Source organism: Hemibagrus wyckioides, linkage group LG28, assembly GCF_019097595.1.
Source record: "Hemibagrus wyckioides isolate EC202008001 linkage group LG28, SWU_Hwy_1.0, whole genome shotgun sequence".
In the NCBI taxonomy this organism is placed as follows: domain Eukaryota; kingdom Metazoa; phylum Chordata; class Actinopteri; order Siluriformes; family Bagridae; genus Hemibagrus; species Hemibagrus wyckioides.
In genome coordinates this window covers 15549441-15566594 of record NC_080737.1, presented here as the reverse complement: position 1 = coordinate 15566594, position 17154 = coordinate 15549441, and the positions used below count along the sequence as shown (strand labels likewise).

The 17154-nt window shown below is 40.6% G+C and overlaps 1 protein-coding gene across 4 annotated transcripts in view; it reads left to right on the top strand.

Annotated features, from left to right (window-relative positions):
- Positions 1-4493: 4493 nt before the first annotated feature.
- LOC131348434 (mediator of RNA polymerase II transcription subunit 13-like) overlaps positions 4494-17154 on the top strand; it is a 90751-nt gene continuing 78090 nt past the window's right edge. For 2 of the 4 annotated variants that reach the window (XM_058383371.1, XM_058383370.1), the window contains exon 1: positions 4495-5883. In XM_058383371.1, coding sequence (XP_058239354.1) covers positions 5812-5883 — 72 coding nt within the window. In that variant the 5' untranslated portion in view covers positions 4495-5811. Of the gene's footprint in view, positions 5884-17154 lie in introns of all 4 variants that reach the window. The other 2 variants (XM_058383373.1, XM_058383372.1) reach the window with 2 other exon arrangements.

Below are 17154 nucleotides of genomic sequence, written 5' to 3'. Positions count from 1 at the left end.
GGTCAGGGTTTCAAGCTCCAGTAATGCTAAACTTCCACTGTTGGGCCCATGGGTAAGGTCCATTAACCCTTTCTAGTCCAGGTGTGCTGTATCATGGCTGTTCCTGTGCTCTGACCTCAGCTTTCTAACAAGCTGGGATTTGTGAAACCAATAATTTAAGTGTTCTGTAATGTATATGTAACAATGCGTCTTCTTTTAGTTTCCATGTAGTTTGGTAAGAAGGCGGTGTAGATAAGGAGATAAGGAAATATATTATCAAGGGCTAAGCTTGAATGTTACACAGAAGACTAGCAATCTGGCAAGATAGTTAAGATTAAGGAACTAGCTAGCATGTGATAGTGTTGCTAAACAATTTATAGGAAACTCTTGCTACTATTCGCCATAATAATCTTGGCAATTCAGTGGGTGCAGTTTCCCTTTCATTATTTAGTATCAATATTAATATTAGCAACCAGGTATAATTATACCCCAATTCATCAATCCATGAGGAAATTAATGCTAACGCTGGATTTATGATTTATCTTACACCGCCTTAGGTTATTACTCTAATTTATCAAAGCTGATAAGGCTACATCAGAGGATCTACACGGTAAGACACCTAGCAAACAAAGCTGCACTGCTGTTTAAGTGAGACCTTTCCAGGCCTTGAGGACATATTGAACGAGGTGAAGAAACTACAGATGAATTCTGCCGTGTTGCTACAGAGACCTGATCAATAAATGCTGGGCTCAGCTCTTGCCAAGTCTGATACATATCTCTTCCATCTCGCTCTCTCGCCTTCGACTCCCTTCTTTTCCTCCCAGCTATAAGAAACGGCTCAAAGCCAAAAGCCACTTCACTCCGAGAGGTTATCAGATACAGCGGGGGTTTACAATGCTCGCCAAAATAACCATAATTTGGCAAATTGAATACCGCTCACTGCATCGATTCCTCCGCTGATGTTTAGTGTTTTCCTTACGGATCTGATGCGGCTCCACTGGATCTCGCCTTGTTTTACTTGCAGCAGCTAATACAGTAATAAAGCTCCCTGTTATCTATTGAGTTATGACTATATCTAAATATTCACTTACTGAATAATGATTTTGAAGATAAAGAGACGTAATTGCAAATTGTTCAATCGTTTCATTATTATAACACATGGCTGGCAACCTACTTTAAAATTTGCTCATGATGACTGGAACTACTAGCACTATCAGTTATGAATTATGGGATCTCCCCATTGCTCTCCATTACTTTTGAAGGATATATATTAGAGTGACTGTGGCACAATTTATTACGCTTTTAAACTGTCTTTCATTTGCATTTGTCAATTTTTTTTTTTTTGTACAAAGTAATTCTCATCATTAGCATAGACTGTATTATAATAGCATGTATTACATCTGACCGTTATAATACATTTAATGTTGTTTTTGATGCTTCTTATATATCAAATACAATTTCATTCAATGCCATTAAACCCCATATACAGTATTAGTTATCATTTTATAATTGTAATAATATCATCACCATTAATACTGTTAATGTTTATTAATTGATATTTAGATGGAAATGCCAGAATTATTCTCCATTTAAATGAATATAAAAATTAAAAAAGTAAGGCATGTGTGTGGTTAAATATAGTGTATCACTGCAGTAGCTTATTTTAAAATAAATAATACCAAAAGTGATTTAATTTTTTTGAAAAAACTGATATTTAGTGAAGCCTCAAATCTCTTCTTAAAATCCTACAATGCCAAGGATCTTGGTATCCTCTTCCTTGCACAAGATTTCAAGCGGCTTTATATTCCTAGGTTTGAGCATGTGTTCTTTATGTGCTCATGTCTGCAGTCCATTAAAATGCTGATAAAGTTCACAGCCAAAAAACCTTCACTTATGGACTCATCTGACCACAATACACGACTCCAACTGCCTCGCTGCCTCTCGGTATTGACACCATACAGCTTGTTGTTATGGAGGTGGTATATAGTGACAATCTTAACTGTGCAACTGTGATATTTCGGGTTCTTCTTTGCCTCCCTCACCATCCTTCTTACCGAGCGTGGGCTCTGTATGCTCATGCATCTAATTCCTGGCATATTTCCCACTGTTTCAGAGTTTTTCATGCTTGAAACTTTTTATAATAATAACCTTTATTTGTGTGTAATAGTATTTTTAACTCCTATTATATGTAGTATTATATGCACTACCAGGCTTGGATGATCAGGTTAACAAGCATCTGTTTGCGGTGTGTTTAAGGCTCTTGAGTTTTCCTCCAGATGATGGATGATGTATGCAACCATCATATATTTATACCCACGGGAACCAGGAGAGGGCCAAGGGCAGAAATAGAGTTAGTGAGCACTGAGAGCAATTAGTTAAAAGTGTAATTCTTGTGTAGAGGGTAGAGCTAATCAAGACTTACATTTATCACTCGTGTAACTATAGTGTGTATCTATACACACCCACACTTGTGGAGTCCATGCCTTGACAGTTCAAAGCTTTTTTAAGATGGACCTACACAATATTAGGCATAAGGGAATACCTTTTCCATGAAAGGGTGTACATGGACTGCAACAATGCTTAGGTAGGTGGTACGTGTCAAAGTAACATCTACTTGGATGGCAGGACCCAAGGTTTCCCATCAAAACATTGCCCAAAGCATGACACTGCCTTTGCTAGCTTGTCTTCTTCCCTTAATGCATCCTGGTGCCATGTCTTCCCCAGGTAAGCAACACACACGCACCGAGATTTAAAAGAAAACGTGATTCATCGGACCAGCCCACCTTCTTCCATTGCTCAGTGGTCAAGTTCTGATGCTCACGTGCCCAATGTTGGCGCTTTCAGCGGTGCACAGGGGTCAGCATGGGCACCCTAACTGGGCACCCACCCTGACCCATGAGCCTTGGCCGCCCATGACCCTGTCGCCGTTTTACCAGTGTTCCTTCCATGGACCACTTTTGATAGATTCTGACCACTGCAGACTGGAAACACCCCACAAGATCTGCAGTTTTGGAGATGCTCTGATCCACTTAAAGCATCTTGGTTCCAGATACCACAGCACACCTTCAGGGACCGAGTGGAGTGGCTGTTTTTGCAGCAAAAGGGGGATGAACACAACATATATATATATATATATATATATATATATATATATATACACACATACAGGTAGATCCTTTGGCTATACACACTTTGGTGTGAATTGGGGTTTGAAGAATGAAGGCAGGTAGTCATAATGTTATGGCAGATCCATGTAATGTATCCCTATGCAAACTGTCTTGTTAGAGGTTTTATATATATATATATCCCCTGCCCCAAAACATACAGGTTCATTGGCTATACACTAAATTGCCCCTAGGTGTGAAATGGGGTGTAAAGAATGAATGAATGAATGAATGAATGAATGAATGAATGAATATGCTCTAGGATGATTTGCTGAAGAGTGGCATTGTGGGTAATATTGCCACCTCACAACTCCAGGAAACTGACCGTGGAGTTCCTCATGTTCTTCCGGTATCTGTGTGGATTTCCTCAGAGTTTCTGGTTTTTAACTCACAGTTTGTGAACAGGGTATTGTTCCTCAATGTTTACAAGCATAAGAAAACGTCTAAGAATATATATATATATATATATATTAAAGAAAGGTTAGTTTTATCCAGATGTTTGAGTGATTATTTTACTTTCAAATAACACTATTAATAATGATAATAATAATAATTTTAGCAGTTTATAAATGCCATGTTCATGCCTGTGCTTTACTACAGAAGGCTAAAGTCGAGTTACTGTTAATGTTAAGGATATTGCGACATTTCTCCTCCGGCAAATCCTATAATCAAATATTTCAGTAGACTATACACAATGTAATCCCTGTAAACTAAATCAGAGAACTAAACCTGGCGCCTCTGGGGTGCCTTTCACATCCAGCTCGGCGTCCTACTGTAATAAATCAGCACGCAAGGTCAAAATAGGCTTCTTCTTCCTCTTGTTGTTGTTGTTGTTTTTGTATTATATTAATACACTGTTTAATACGGTAGTGTGCGTGCGCTTTGATCACGTGAGCGCTCCACTTGGTTAAATGGGAAAGCGAGTCTCTTTGGCAGGCTGGCGGCCGCCATTACATAGCTATGCGTGAATAGTGCGAGAATATGCCAGCTACTGTACACACACACACACACACACACACACACTCTCTCACACACACACACTTTCTATCTCTCTCTCTCTCTCTCTCTCTCTCTCTCTCACACACACACGCCTGCGCGCGTCCACACACACACACACACACACGCTAAGAACTATTGGGCTTATTTGCATACCTGTTATTATAAAACACGCTCACTTGCCAATGTTACTAGGTATTCATAAGCACGCGCAATTAAAACATTTCTTTTCTTCTTCTCTCGCGCACCAGCCTCGACATGTTCCTACACTGATCTCTCTCTCTCTCTCTCTCTGTGTTTATTAGGTTACATTTCAGGCTGATATTTTTTTTATGAGTGCTGTAATCATAGAACAAGCCATGGAGGGAAAATGTGTGATAAAAATCTGATATGATCTGAAACAAAGCAAGTTGAGAAAATCTGAGAGAGAGAGAGAGAGAGAGAGAGAGAGAGAGAGAGAGAGGACGTTTCGTAATGATCTAACAGAAAAAGGAAGGAAGATTTTTTTTCTGCTGTTATGCTCTGTTCCTGGTGGCGCTGACAACTTTTTTTCGTTTGAGGAAGAATTGTGTTGTTGTTGTTGTTCTTCTTCTTCTTGTCTTGTTGCTTGATCGTGCATCCTCAAGCTGAACATCGTGACTGATCGGAGAGAGGGTCAGGCTTTATTTTTAGCCCTGCAGTGTGTTGCTACAAAGTGAAACGGGGATTTGGACATTCCTTCCCTCTCTCTCTCTCTCTCTCTCTCTCTCTCTCTTCTGTGTATGTATGCGTTTGTGTGTGTGTGTGTGTGTTTGTCGGGACCGGAACGGTGTCCGTGCTGGAGAAGAAGAAGGCGATGCAATTCTAGGCTATAAATAGAACACGCAAAAAAAAAATCTTGGAAAAAAACCCTCACAACTGCTGCACGGTTTTTTTTTCTTTCCGTGTCCGTGTCTCGCGCGGAATGCCGTGGATCTCGGTAGCTCTCTCTCTCTCTCGCGCGCGCTCTCTCTCTCTCTCACGCACACACACACACACACACTCTCTCTCTCTCTCGCGCTCTGTTTATTGTTCCTAACCGAGACAGCTCAATAAAACGTGTCACTGGGATTATGGGAAACTTCTGCGACTTGGCGATGGTCAATATTTAGACAATTGGATGGATTTTGTGCTTGGAAAATACGCCGTAGTGGATTACAGCAGCGTGAGATTACTCGTCTTTTTATGATTAAAACAATCAAGCGGGAAGAAGAAGAAGACGAAGAAGAAGAAGAAGAAGAAAGGAGGAAAAGGAAAGAAGAAAAAAAGAAAATCTGGCATGGACACGACTCGTCGTGTCTCCTGGTTCGGGTTAAAAAACCACGGCTACACGCCACATCGCGAGCGACAATGATTCGGTTTCAGAGTGTAAAACGGCCCGGTCTTTACGGACATATCTGGATCGGCGAAACAAAGAATCGATTTGCATGAGGACAGGATTCTCCGTTACACACACACACACACACACACACCTTCATCACGCCTTTTCTCGAAAACAATAATTCATCCTTACACAGGGATCCTGCGTTTGCATTTTCTTGCTTTCTTTCTTTTTTTAATACGGAACCGTTTTCGCACCGTGGGCTCGATCCTAATACAGATCGATCGAGGATTTCGACATGCCCTACACTGAGGAAGCCATCGGCGGACCACTATGACTACAGCGGCGAATTGGGTGGCGAACGGGGCAAGCCTCGAAGACTGCCATTCCAACCTTTTCTCTCTGGTACGGTGACTGTTATCTGGTATTAATTATTATTATTGCTATTATTATTGGCTATTCAATAATTGTATCGATATATATTTATATATATATATTTTTTTTTAATTTAAAGGAAAAAAAAACACTCAACCGATTATGGCTAGTGCGCAAGGGTTCGAGGTGGAAGGGAGCATGTTTAGGATAGGGATGAAGCCGTATTCTAGTGTACAAAGGTGAAGCAGTTTTCTGGTAGCTCGCTGTTTGTAGACAATCATTAACACGGGGGCCACGCGAGCTCAAAGCCTTTTCAGCCGAAATGGACTTTTAAAGAATCATTTTATATGCATATGTGTGCTATCTAGGGTTTACTCGTGCACTATGCCTCCTAATGTGTAGGCTAGTCTAAACTTGGCCACCAGTCTAAACCTCATGTGGTACATAACTGGCTTGAATGAATCCATTTCCTTTGACTCTTTTTTTTTTTTTTTGTTGCTATGGTTTGTCAGCTTACAAAATAAACAAATAAATACAAATAAAAAACACTACAAGTTTAAAAAAAAAAACAAAACAGAGAGAGTGACACATTAGGTTGGATATTACAAGCCAGATTCCCTCACACTGTAGAGGTCATGAGTGCTGCACATCCTGCTGAAGGGAAACTTGTCTCATGTCACATCTTTGCATACCTAATTTCTTCCGCTGTTGGATTTTTATTCGTGCAATCAGGGTGTGTAAATTGCATCATCGTCCTCCATGCATGTAAATATGCCCTGTGTGATGCACCGATGCGTCCGAGGTGTCATGTTGTTATTAACGAGAGCTGGCGTGGATTAGAGGGATTTCAGAGAAATCCAGATGCAATTCCATGAGCACTTCAGGAGAGATGTTTTGATTCGGGTATTTTGGGAATTCGTAAAAAAAAAAGAAGAAGAAGAAGAAGGACGAGGTCCACGTCTGGAGGGAAAACAGAAGGATAGATCGACATCCCCTGATCTGACTCACTCATCTGATCACAAGCTCTTAAGGTCATGCCCCTTTTTTTAAAGACACGGCTGAGATGTATGGGATGGCCCAGTTTATTTTCTTAAGCTTCCTGTGAAGTGAAAATGCTCAATGCCTCAGGAAACATGAGAGGTTTAGCCAGTGACTGACCTTTTGGTTTTTTTTTTTTTTTTCTTTTTTCATTTTAACCATAGAAGAAAATTCCATTAGTGCTGCCTTGTTTGTCTTTGTCATATGTCCATGAATTACTATTAAGTATTTCACCAAATCTGGAAATTTGACCGAAAGTGCTAAACGGAACGTTCCTTTCAGATTAAATAAATGATAATAATAAAACAAAGAAACCCCAGATACGAAATTACGACCAGGATATGGATGTAATTCACTTGTTGAAGTATACAGGAAGACCCTGAGATGAACATTCCTTTTCAAAGAATTAAACAACTTAGCACAGAATACAGCTAAATAAAAATAAACAAGGGAAAATAAAACGTTAGTCAGAAATCACACAGATGAAATCAGTCAGGGAAACCTCAGCTGTTAGTTCGGAAGAGTCTTAACGTAAATCGGAGCACATGGAAAACTGGATAGGAAAACACGATGGCCGAGTCTTTAAAAAAAAAACAAAAAAACGAGCGTTGGTTTGGGCTTGAAGAATGTTGTCCAGCTCCCGAGCTATTTTTTTCTGCTGTAAGAAAGAGAAGAAAAAAAAAATCAGAGCGAGGAAAAGAGAGACCAGAGAGAGAGAGAGAGAGAGTGGGAGCTGGGGAATCTGTTTTCGCTTTAGGAAAGTATTATGTGTGATATGTATTTCCTGAGCTTAGGCCCGGGCCCAGTTTGAAAGGAACTGTCTCTCTTTCTGTAGCTCTACCCTGACTCATGTTGTAGTCACCGCTGAAATATGAAGTGAAGGGATAAAATACGAGGCTGGAAAACATACACAGACGTTCGTAGAGTAGACACATTCGTGATGCGCTTATACTGTTTATACTGTTGGTATTTTTTTATAGCGATGTGTCTAGAGAGTCCGATGCTAATTTGAAGGTTGATGCTTTTTTGTTATTGTTTTCAAGTTATCGGTTGTGTCACGTTGCTGGCAGAGTTACAAGAGAGACAAAAAACTCAAACGTACAGGATTAGTGTTTATGTTTTGCTCAGAAAATAAAGGAAGAGCTTCTTCTCTTACTTCGACAAATGTTAATAAGAAATTCAGAATGCAATGCAGCTAGCCCGATGGCATTGACAGTGATATTAGCATGTTAGCTGCAGCCTGCGAAGGTGATCTGTTTGGTCGAAATGTAAATAGAAGAGAAGGTAGGAGAGCAGGACGGACTAAAAGACTAAAGTGCTGCTGCATCACTCTCTTTATTTAGAAATGAACTCCAAATGGTGGATCCAATTAGCCAGTGAACGTGTTGGTGAAAGATGTTTAACCTAAAAACATCACAGTCAATTTTCTACACCATGTTAGTTATAGCGATTAATATGCGAGTCATTCAGGGATGGATTTTTTCCCTGTATTCTTTTGGTTTTAAGGATGATTTCTGTGGTCTGATCTAACAGGGCTGCTCTGACTGAAACGTTGGTAATGAAGTGTTGTCAAGTGGCAGTATAATGTGATCAGCTAAAAGGCGCTTATTAACCAAACTGTATTCAGACAGTGAGCTGTGAGTAGGCTGGAAACAATTCTGCGACACAGCCAGCAAGACAAAAAAAAAAAAAAGAAAGTGAAAAGAACATGGAGCTGAAAAAAATGTTGGAAGGAATTCCCTTAGATAACTGAGATTTGTGGAGGTTTGGTATTAGCCAACAGTGGGACAGGAAACCTTGAAGGCCTCGGCTGTGTCCCTGGACTGCTAGGGCTTCCCTGGTGTTAGGTTACACGGGTCCAGCTAAATGCCACCATGGAGCTTTTCTAAAATCTGCCCAGACTGTCAAATTATGCAAGAAGTAGCAGTGAAAATGGAAGATTAAGCTAAAGGTGAATAAATCGACATGAACAATCCCTTTATAATGACTATGCAAACGGTTGTCTAACATGCTAAACTTTGCTAAACTAAACTGTCTAACTGTACAGAAAAACTATCCATCAGGATGTAACTATGCTGTCCTCTAAGGTGAAGGTACACCAACCTCAGAGGTTAGCTGTGAGCAATATTATTCATAGTAATTCCCCTTAGGGATAATATTCATCACTAACTCATCCCCGCTACGTGCACCTACGCCTCTTACAGATTAGTACACTAGAAAGAAATTGATCCATTAACAAGCCTTGGCTCTTCTGCCAGGCAAAGCACAATGATTAAGAGGAATGGAAGCTTTGTGGAAAAAGCGGAATAAATCCTTCTCTGTAAAATGATGGATCTCGGGGATCACTGGGAACCCAAGCCTGTCGAGGGGTTGAAGTATGTTTAAAGAGCATCCGTCGTGTCGGTCCGTGGGTATGGACGTGTGTATCCGTGTGTGGCTGATATTTAGGAGTCGATGTGAGTGTGAAATATGTAAGCCCTGCAGTGCCAGCTGTGTGTGCTATTCTTAGCCTACTGGTGCTCCTGCGCGTGGTGCAACACGAGGGAGTAGTGGAAGAAGAATTGGCAGAGAGGACGGCGCACACACACGCGAAGCCCAGATAACGGATGGCGATTGTCCTCGGCATCGCCGACAGTCTGCTGCCCTTCAAAGTTGTATTGATGGCTCTAAATTGGAGCGTCTCGTTGGATCCCGCCAGTCTCCGTCTGTAGTGACTTTTAGACAGTGGAGCCGCCTTAACCGAATTGCATCACAGCAAGGCCTCATCTGCAATCTCCAGAACCTAATCTGACATAGGGGATGATACCATGGTGTCTAAGTGAAGCACTGAAACGAGCACTGTATACAGTATGTGCTCAACAGGAGAGCACATTTTCTTGCCCCCATAATAGGGATGCTTTGGCTTGGAGACTTTATAAAGGGTATTTAAAAGAATTCCCAGGTTCCCTTTTTTATAAAAATGTCTCAGATGAGGGAACTGTGTAATTTTTAAATAAATGGGCATATCCCAAATGATGTAACCTCTGTTCAGGTTATTGTCTGTGCCGGGTGTAGCATGTTTTCACATGTACATGGGTTCCTCAGGGTTCTCTGGTTTCTTTCTATCTCTGGTAGATGGATTAACTGACTATTAATTGACCACCTTGTAGCCAGTATTCTTGGGACAATCTACAGATCCACCTGTCAGTGTTACTGAAGAGAAATGACTGGAACTACAATCCAGATTAGGTAGTATTACATTTACACCAGTTATGGTTATTAGTGTTTTATTGTTTTTTTAGTGTTTCTGCCAAAGTAATTTTGAATTAGTCGCAAAGATCTAGTAGGATGTCCTAATTTGACACCCCATGTAGAACGGTAACAGATATGTTGATGTCTGTGAATAAAGTATGCTTTGCCTAATTACACAGTTCATAGTATACCTCTAAGGGTCTTGACTCATAGATGCTGTGATAAGTGAACTTGATCAGCTATGTTCCACATTGAATACGGGTGTAATAAAAGAGTCATTAGCATCTTAGGCTTTGCTGCTGGAGGTGCTTTCACTCACAGTTTTAGCAGCTGAACCGGAGGCCACACCCACTCTATATGCAAATGTCAGACTGCAGGTTTGGGAAGAGCCTGCGGCAGGTTGAGACTTGCTCGTTGACTGCTATGAAATTCCCACGTTTTTCTGGTTGGGTTTCTTCCACTTCAGATAAACGTGCCCTCTTGTTACCGATTAGCGGCCCATTATGTTTCATTTCTTATTTAGTAAAGTACATGCTGGTATCTGGATCATCTGCATCAAGCCAGGAATAAGAACTCTTGTTAAAGGACCTATATGGATAAAATGGCATAGTTAGGATGCTGTTTATATTAGTGCCTACCTAAAGTACCCTTTAGGCAGCTACATTTATGCTCGTACTCGATAACATGCGTGCGTTCAGTTGTGGAATATTATACCGCTGAGGCCTAACAAGCCTGTAATCTTCCGCACCAGCTTGTTTTCCCTCCTCACCTTTCGAATCAAACCTCAGCAAATCCCCTAAACCTTCAGCACTTGCTCTGGCCAGGACTTTATTTGGATTACTGTTAACCAGTATGAATTTACAGTCAGATTATACAGTCAGGTAGTCGTTTATGTTTTTCCAAACCGAGTGCACAAATGAGCACCAGGTGTCAGAAACTATACTCTGGAGGCATGTGAGAGGAACGCTGAAGATCAGGAATTACGTCTCTTTGTAATTCGCAGTCAATCGGAAGAAGAAGAAGAAGAAGAAAAAAAAGGATCCCTAAACAGCCTGCAATGTTATCTGTCTGCTGTAACCCTGGAGACTGAATCCTGAAAATTGAATAAGTTGCTGAAGTCTTACAGATGTTATATGTTGCCTAGCAACTGTTTTTACTTCCCTCTCTTTCCCCTCCACCCTTCTTCTCTTGTTCTCTCTCTTTCTCTCTTCTTCCTTTCCATGCCTGTCAGAGTTAATTAAGTTACACAGGAGAGAATCTGGTAAAGGAGGCCCTGCTTTATTTATTTGCCTGGTTAATAATTCAGACTAAACAGTGATAGTGTTTTAGGGTAGCCAGTACTTAGAGGAAGCTGCTTTATGGACCTTGACTTGTATCTTCTGTGCAAATGTTAGGGTTCCAGGCAGCTTTGTTTGTCACACTTTGGCTCGTTTCCACAGCCAGCCTCTCCCTCCATGAAAGGTGAATCTCTTGACTGGCAGATCCATCCATCGCTCTGCCCGAGGGACACCAAACTGCTCTAATTAGGTCGCTTACTCCTACCTTGTAGGGCCACATCCCTGCTACGCCTTGCAGCGCAATATTCCCATCACAGGAAGCCCTGTAGAGGTGAGGGGCTTAGTGGTGCTGCGCTGCACACCTGACTCGCGGCCTTTCTTTGTGCCCCAAATATATGGGTGTGACAGTTATGGGTACATGGATGAGGAAATCTGAAATTGATGCATTATTTGTTTTATTATATACCAAGATAAGGTGATGTGGAGGCACGTTTAAAGTGCACTTGTCTCAGAAAACATTTTTAAACCTTACATTTTAAGGCATGACCATATCAGGTACAATTTACAGAAAATACTCTTCCTGGAAACTACTGAAAGCTAAAAACGTCATTTAAAAAAGTCAATTAAAAGTGTTATTTATTTTTTTAAATAAAAAATGCTTAAATACCCTCAGGAAATTATTTATATAAGCAAAATATTATCCCAATATTCAATTAATTTCTCATTTTTGTTGTTTAAATTTGATTACAAAATAAACAAACAGTGCTGATCAGAGCTGAACTCACAAATGCTGTGGCATTAACCAAGCAAGCTGGTGTAGGCTGTGGTGCTAGTTAGCACTTGTGATGCTAACCAAGCATGCTGATTTTATGTGACTGTGGTGCTAAGTGAGCCAGCTGAGGTTATGTAGCTATTGTGCTAACTTAGGCAACTATGGTAGTGTCGCTCTTGTACTAATTGAGCCTGCTGAGGTAATGTAGCTATGGTGATATGTTAGCCAGCTGAGGTAATTTAGTACTTGTACTAACTAAGGCAGCTGAGGTAATGTGGCAATGGTGCTAGGTTAGCTAACTGAGCTAATGTGGCTATGGTGTTAGTTTAGCCAGCTGAGGTAATGTAGCTATGGTGCTAAGTGAGCCAGCTGAGGTAACGTAGTACTTGTACTAACTAAGCCAGCTGAGGTAATATAGCTATGGTGCTAAGTAAGCCAGCTGAGGTAATGTAGCTATGGTGCTAAGTGAGCCAGCTGTGGTAATATAGCTATGGTGCTAAGTGAGCCAGCTGAGTTGATGTAGCTATGGTGCTAAGTGAGCCAGCTGTGGTAATATAGCTATGGTGCTAAGTAAGCCAGCTGAGGTAATGTAGCTATGGTGCTAAGTGAGCCAGCTGAGGTAATGTAGCTATGGTGCTAAGTGAGCCAGCTGAGGTAATGTAGCTATGGTGCTAAGTGAGCCAGCTGTGGTAATATAGCTATGGTGCTAAGTGAGCCAGCTGAGTTGATGTAGCTATGGTGCTAAGTGAGCCAGCTGTGGTAATATAGCTATGGTGCTAAGTGCGCTAAGTGAGGTATTGTGGCTATGATGTTAAATTAGCTTACTGAGGTATTGTGGCTATGATGTTAAGTTAGCTAACTGAGGTATTGTGGTCTATGATGTTAAGTTAGCTAACTGAGGTATTGTGGCTGTGGTGCTAAGTAAGCAAACTGAGGTATTGTGACTGTGGTGCTGAGGTAAAGTGGCTATGATGCTAAGTGAACCAGCTGAGGTAATGTGGCTATGGTGCTAAGTGAACCAGCTGAGGTAATGTGGCTATGATGTTAAGTTAGCTTACTGAGGTATTGTGGCTATGATGTTAAGTTAGCTTACTGAGGTATTGTGGCTATGATGTTAAGTTAGCTAACTGAGGTATTGTGGCTATGATGTTAAGTTAGCTAACTGAGGTATTGTGGCTATGATGTTAAGTTAGCTAACTGAGGTATTGTGGCTATGATGTTAAGTTAGCTAACTGAGGTATTGTGGCTATGATGTTAAGTTAGCTAACTGAGGTATTGTGGCTATGATGTTAAGTTAGCTAACTGAGGTATTGTGGCTATGATGTTAAGTTAGCTAACTGAGGTATTGTGGCTATGATGTTGTTAGCTAACTGAGGTATTGTGGCTATGATGTTAAGTTAGCTAACTGAGGTATTGTGGCTATGATGTTAAGTTAGCTAACTGAGGTATTGTGGCTATGATGTTAAGTTAGCTAACTGAGGTATTGTGGCTATGGTGCTAAGTTAGCCAGCTGAGGTTATGCAGCTCTTGTACTAACTGAGCCAGCTGAGGTAATGTTGAATGACCATGAAAACATGAGAACATGATAGATTTATCAAACATATAATTATAAATAATTTTGAATTATGATATTTTGAATTGTTACTTTTTTCCACACATGCTGTGGTGTTAGCCTAGCTTCTGCGCAGTGTAACGCAAATCAAATCCATGGACGGACCAGATGCAGTCAATCAGGTTAACCCGATTCTGATGGCTTTAGATTGCTTGCCAAGTCCTTTTACGCTAAAGCGAGGCCATTGAAACAGCAGGAAGTCAGTCTTCCTCCTTCTTGAGAAAAGACAGTTAGCTTTTTCCTTTGTTGGATCAAGGATGAGATGAGATAGCCAGTTCCTCTTCTGCTTTCAATGTAACAGTACAGAAAGACACAAATCGAGAGAATTTGTTTAAACACATGCAAATGCTGTTTCTAAGTATATAAGTAATAGTATAGGGCTTAAAGGGGTTCTTTCACGCTCAAGCCGATCTCAGGAAAAAAAATGTAAGCAGTGGTTAAACTTAATATCTATCCCTCATGCCCATAATATATGTGATTATTCTGGATAAAGACGTTTATTACAAAGTTTTCAGTTTACTTAATATTTATAACGGTAGCCTATGGGTATTAATAAATGTTTTATTTATTTTTTTAATTACAGGTTTATTGCTATGTATTAAGATTGTATATATATATTTTTTTACTTTTATGTCTTTCTGACACTAAGATTTTCTTTTTCTTTTTCCTCAGAGTAAACTAAAGCAGTTCTGGTTGCTTAAAGGACGGACGAATGAAAGAGATTTAAAGCCTAAAATATCTTTAAGAATTCCTAAGTATGTGCTAGCAAAAAATTACGTTTCATGTAAGCATTTATTGACAAGGGTTTCCATGACAAGGGAGTTTCTATAAGCCGGTTTATGACAAGTTTAGTGTTGAAACTCTTGTGGTTTATAATTAGACAGAAGCTACTGATCAAGCTAGAAAGAGATTAGGTTGAAAACACTGGAGTATTATTTTATTTTTAAAAAAAAGGGAAAAGAAATTAACACAATATTTGTAGGTTTAAAGGATTTATGACGATTGTAAATTAGTTATAAATCGAACTAAAAAACCCTATAATCATTTAATACATGGAGTAAAACTTTTATCCAAATATTTAGATGTACTTTGTTGGAAAAGGAAGTATAATTCCTTTCTTTTTAACAAAGATGTTTTGCTCTTTGACCCCCCAGAGACGCATGAGGATGTGGAACAAAAAACACCAAAACAGTGTCCAGGAATGATTACTGAGCAGCCTTTTTAGCTTTCACTAGCATTTGATCTTTTGTGAAATACTGCCTGGGCGTCTGGGCTGACGTGTTTCTCTCCAGCTATCTCACTTGTTTTCAATTGTTTGACGGGAATTCCTTGGGAGCTATAATCAGAGGGATGTACTGACAGATAAATACACACCCGGCCTGCGTTTTAGTGTTTTAATTCCACGCCGATCTCGAGGACCTGTTCTTCCTGCTTTTATACCTCTTCATTTCTTTTCTTCTGTCTATAATTAGCTGACACCATTGTACGTGTATCACTTAGTAACCACTCCCTTGTTTTAGGCGCAATTAGCAGCAATGCACAACGTTGCGGCGTAACGCGATGCAACGCAACGTAATGTAATGTAATGTAATAGCATGGAGCCATATAGAAATTACACGGCATATAATTACGCATGCGGCGCGGGTATACTCTAACAAGAGTGCCGTTATAATCCGACTGTAAAATTCCGTTCGGATTGTATTATTCAGTATATCCCCAGCGTGATAAACGGCTTCTCTCAGCGGCGTAGTAGACTTCGTGTATCTAATCATAAACTCACTGCTGTGACAGTTTACAGGCTCCCTCTGAAGCCGGCTCTTTGGAGAGCGCTTGTTGGCTTTTTTTATGAATGGGGACTTTTGTGTTTGCTTACCTGGTACGATAACAAAAGGGCCGCTCGACTGTTCAGTCAATGGAGCAGTAAAGCACTTGGTTAGAGAGTGCCAAAGTGTGCCATAGACTCTGTGAAATCCCTTAGCTCAGATATATACGCTGCTTGTATTAAAGCATTGTCTCCCCACCCATCACTTTATCATCAGGTCTGGTTTAGGACAGTAGAGGTATTTGCATGCATGTGACAAATGTCAAATGAGACCACATACCTTGGGCTCATTATTCCTGGAGAGATACTTAAACTACAACCTCTAGGAAACTCTTTATTTAATGTGTAACTTAGCTTGCAAAGCGGATTACATCCTGCAGAAGCGTAGCGTTTCCTCCGTTTTCTTCTTTCACTTTCGGTTTTGGTTAGCGAGATATGCTGTGTCAGTTGTTCTCACCTAGGTGGCAGAACATTGTTTGCAAATCTTGATAAAGTCTCTATCGCTGGTGCATGTTGACTTTCCCCATCTAAATCACAGTTGTCGCAGAGTAAATTTGCCTAAACGTGACACACCTGCTCTGGCAAACATGCGCCTGTCTTGTAGTTTTGCGCTTTGTGTACAAGTGCTCTGGAATTATTAGCTTAAATGTTTGCTTAGGTTATTCAGAAAGAACAGGGCGGAATTAACCGGTCATTAAGAAAAATAAATAAAATATAGTATGCAGGCGATGGTGTGCATTTCTTATCGATTGTTTTCTGCTCGACGACTGACCGAATTCTTTGCTCATTTGACACTTTGACACATCACAAGAGAAGACTAGTAGGAATGCTGCCTGGCAGGATTAACCTCTCTGATTGTTCTCGCTCTCTGGCTTTTGTCCAGCTTATTTGCATTTTCACTTTGTGATTTTATTTCATTCAGATGAAATAAGCATTTGCTGAAATCTCTGTCTATGCTTTGTGTCCGGTCTTTCTGTCCAGCTGTACATTTATTCCCAACAAAATAACAACCGTGTATTTATATTTACACTACCTGCAATATACAAACATTTATTACATCATGGATTTTATTACAGTAGACCTGCATCTCCCCATTGGCCTACAGTCAAATAAGTCCTTTCCAGTATGGCAGAAACATTGACATATCAAAGCATTGCCTAGAGGGCTCTTTAGAGCTGTGCTGCTAAGGGAGGGGCCTTAAGCCCTACTATAGTGTGCCCTTTGGGACACTGCAGCTGTAGTAGCAGAGCGCTCCATTAGTGACTGGTCTTGTGCTCTTGTAGAAGAGAGTGGCCTTTAGAACTGCTTGCAGCTTTGGAATGGAGCCTTTAGGGCTGTATCGCAGATAAGAGTGGCCTTTAGGATTGTGCCGCTAGATTAGAAAGAGCGTTTAGGGCTGTGAGGCTCTACTACAGAGTGGTCTTTAGGGCTCTGCGGCTCTGTTACAGTCTTGTCTTTAGGGCATCTGGCTGTTGTAAAGAGGAACCTTTGGGGGTGCTTGTGGCTATAGCTAGATAGCAGCATTTACGGTTTGTACCTGTCGTAAATA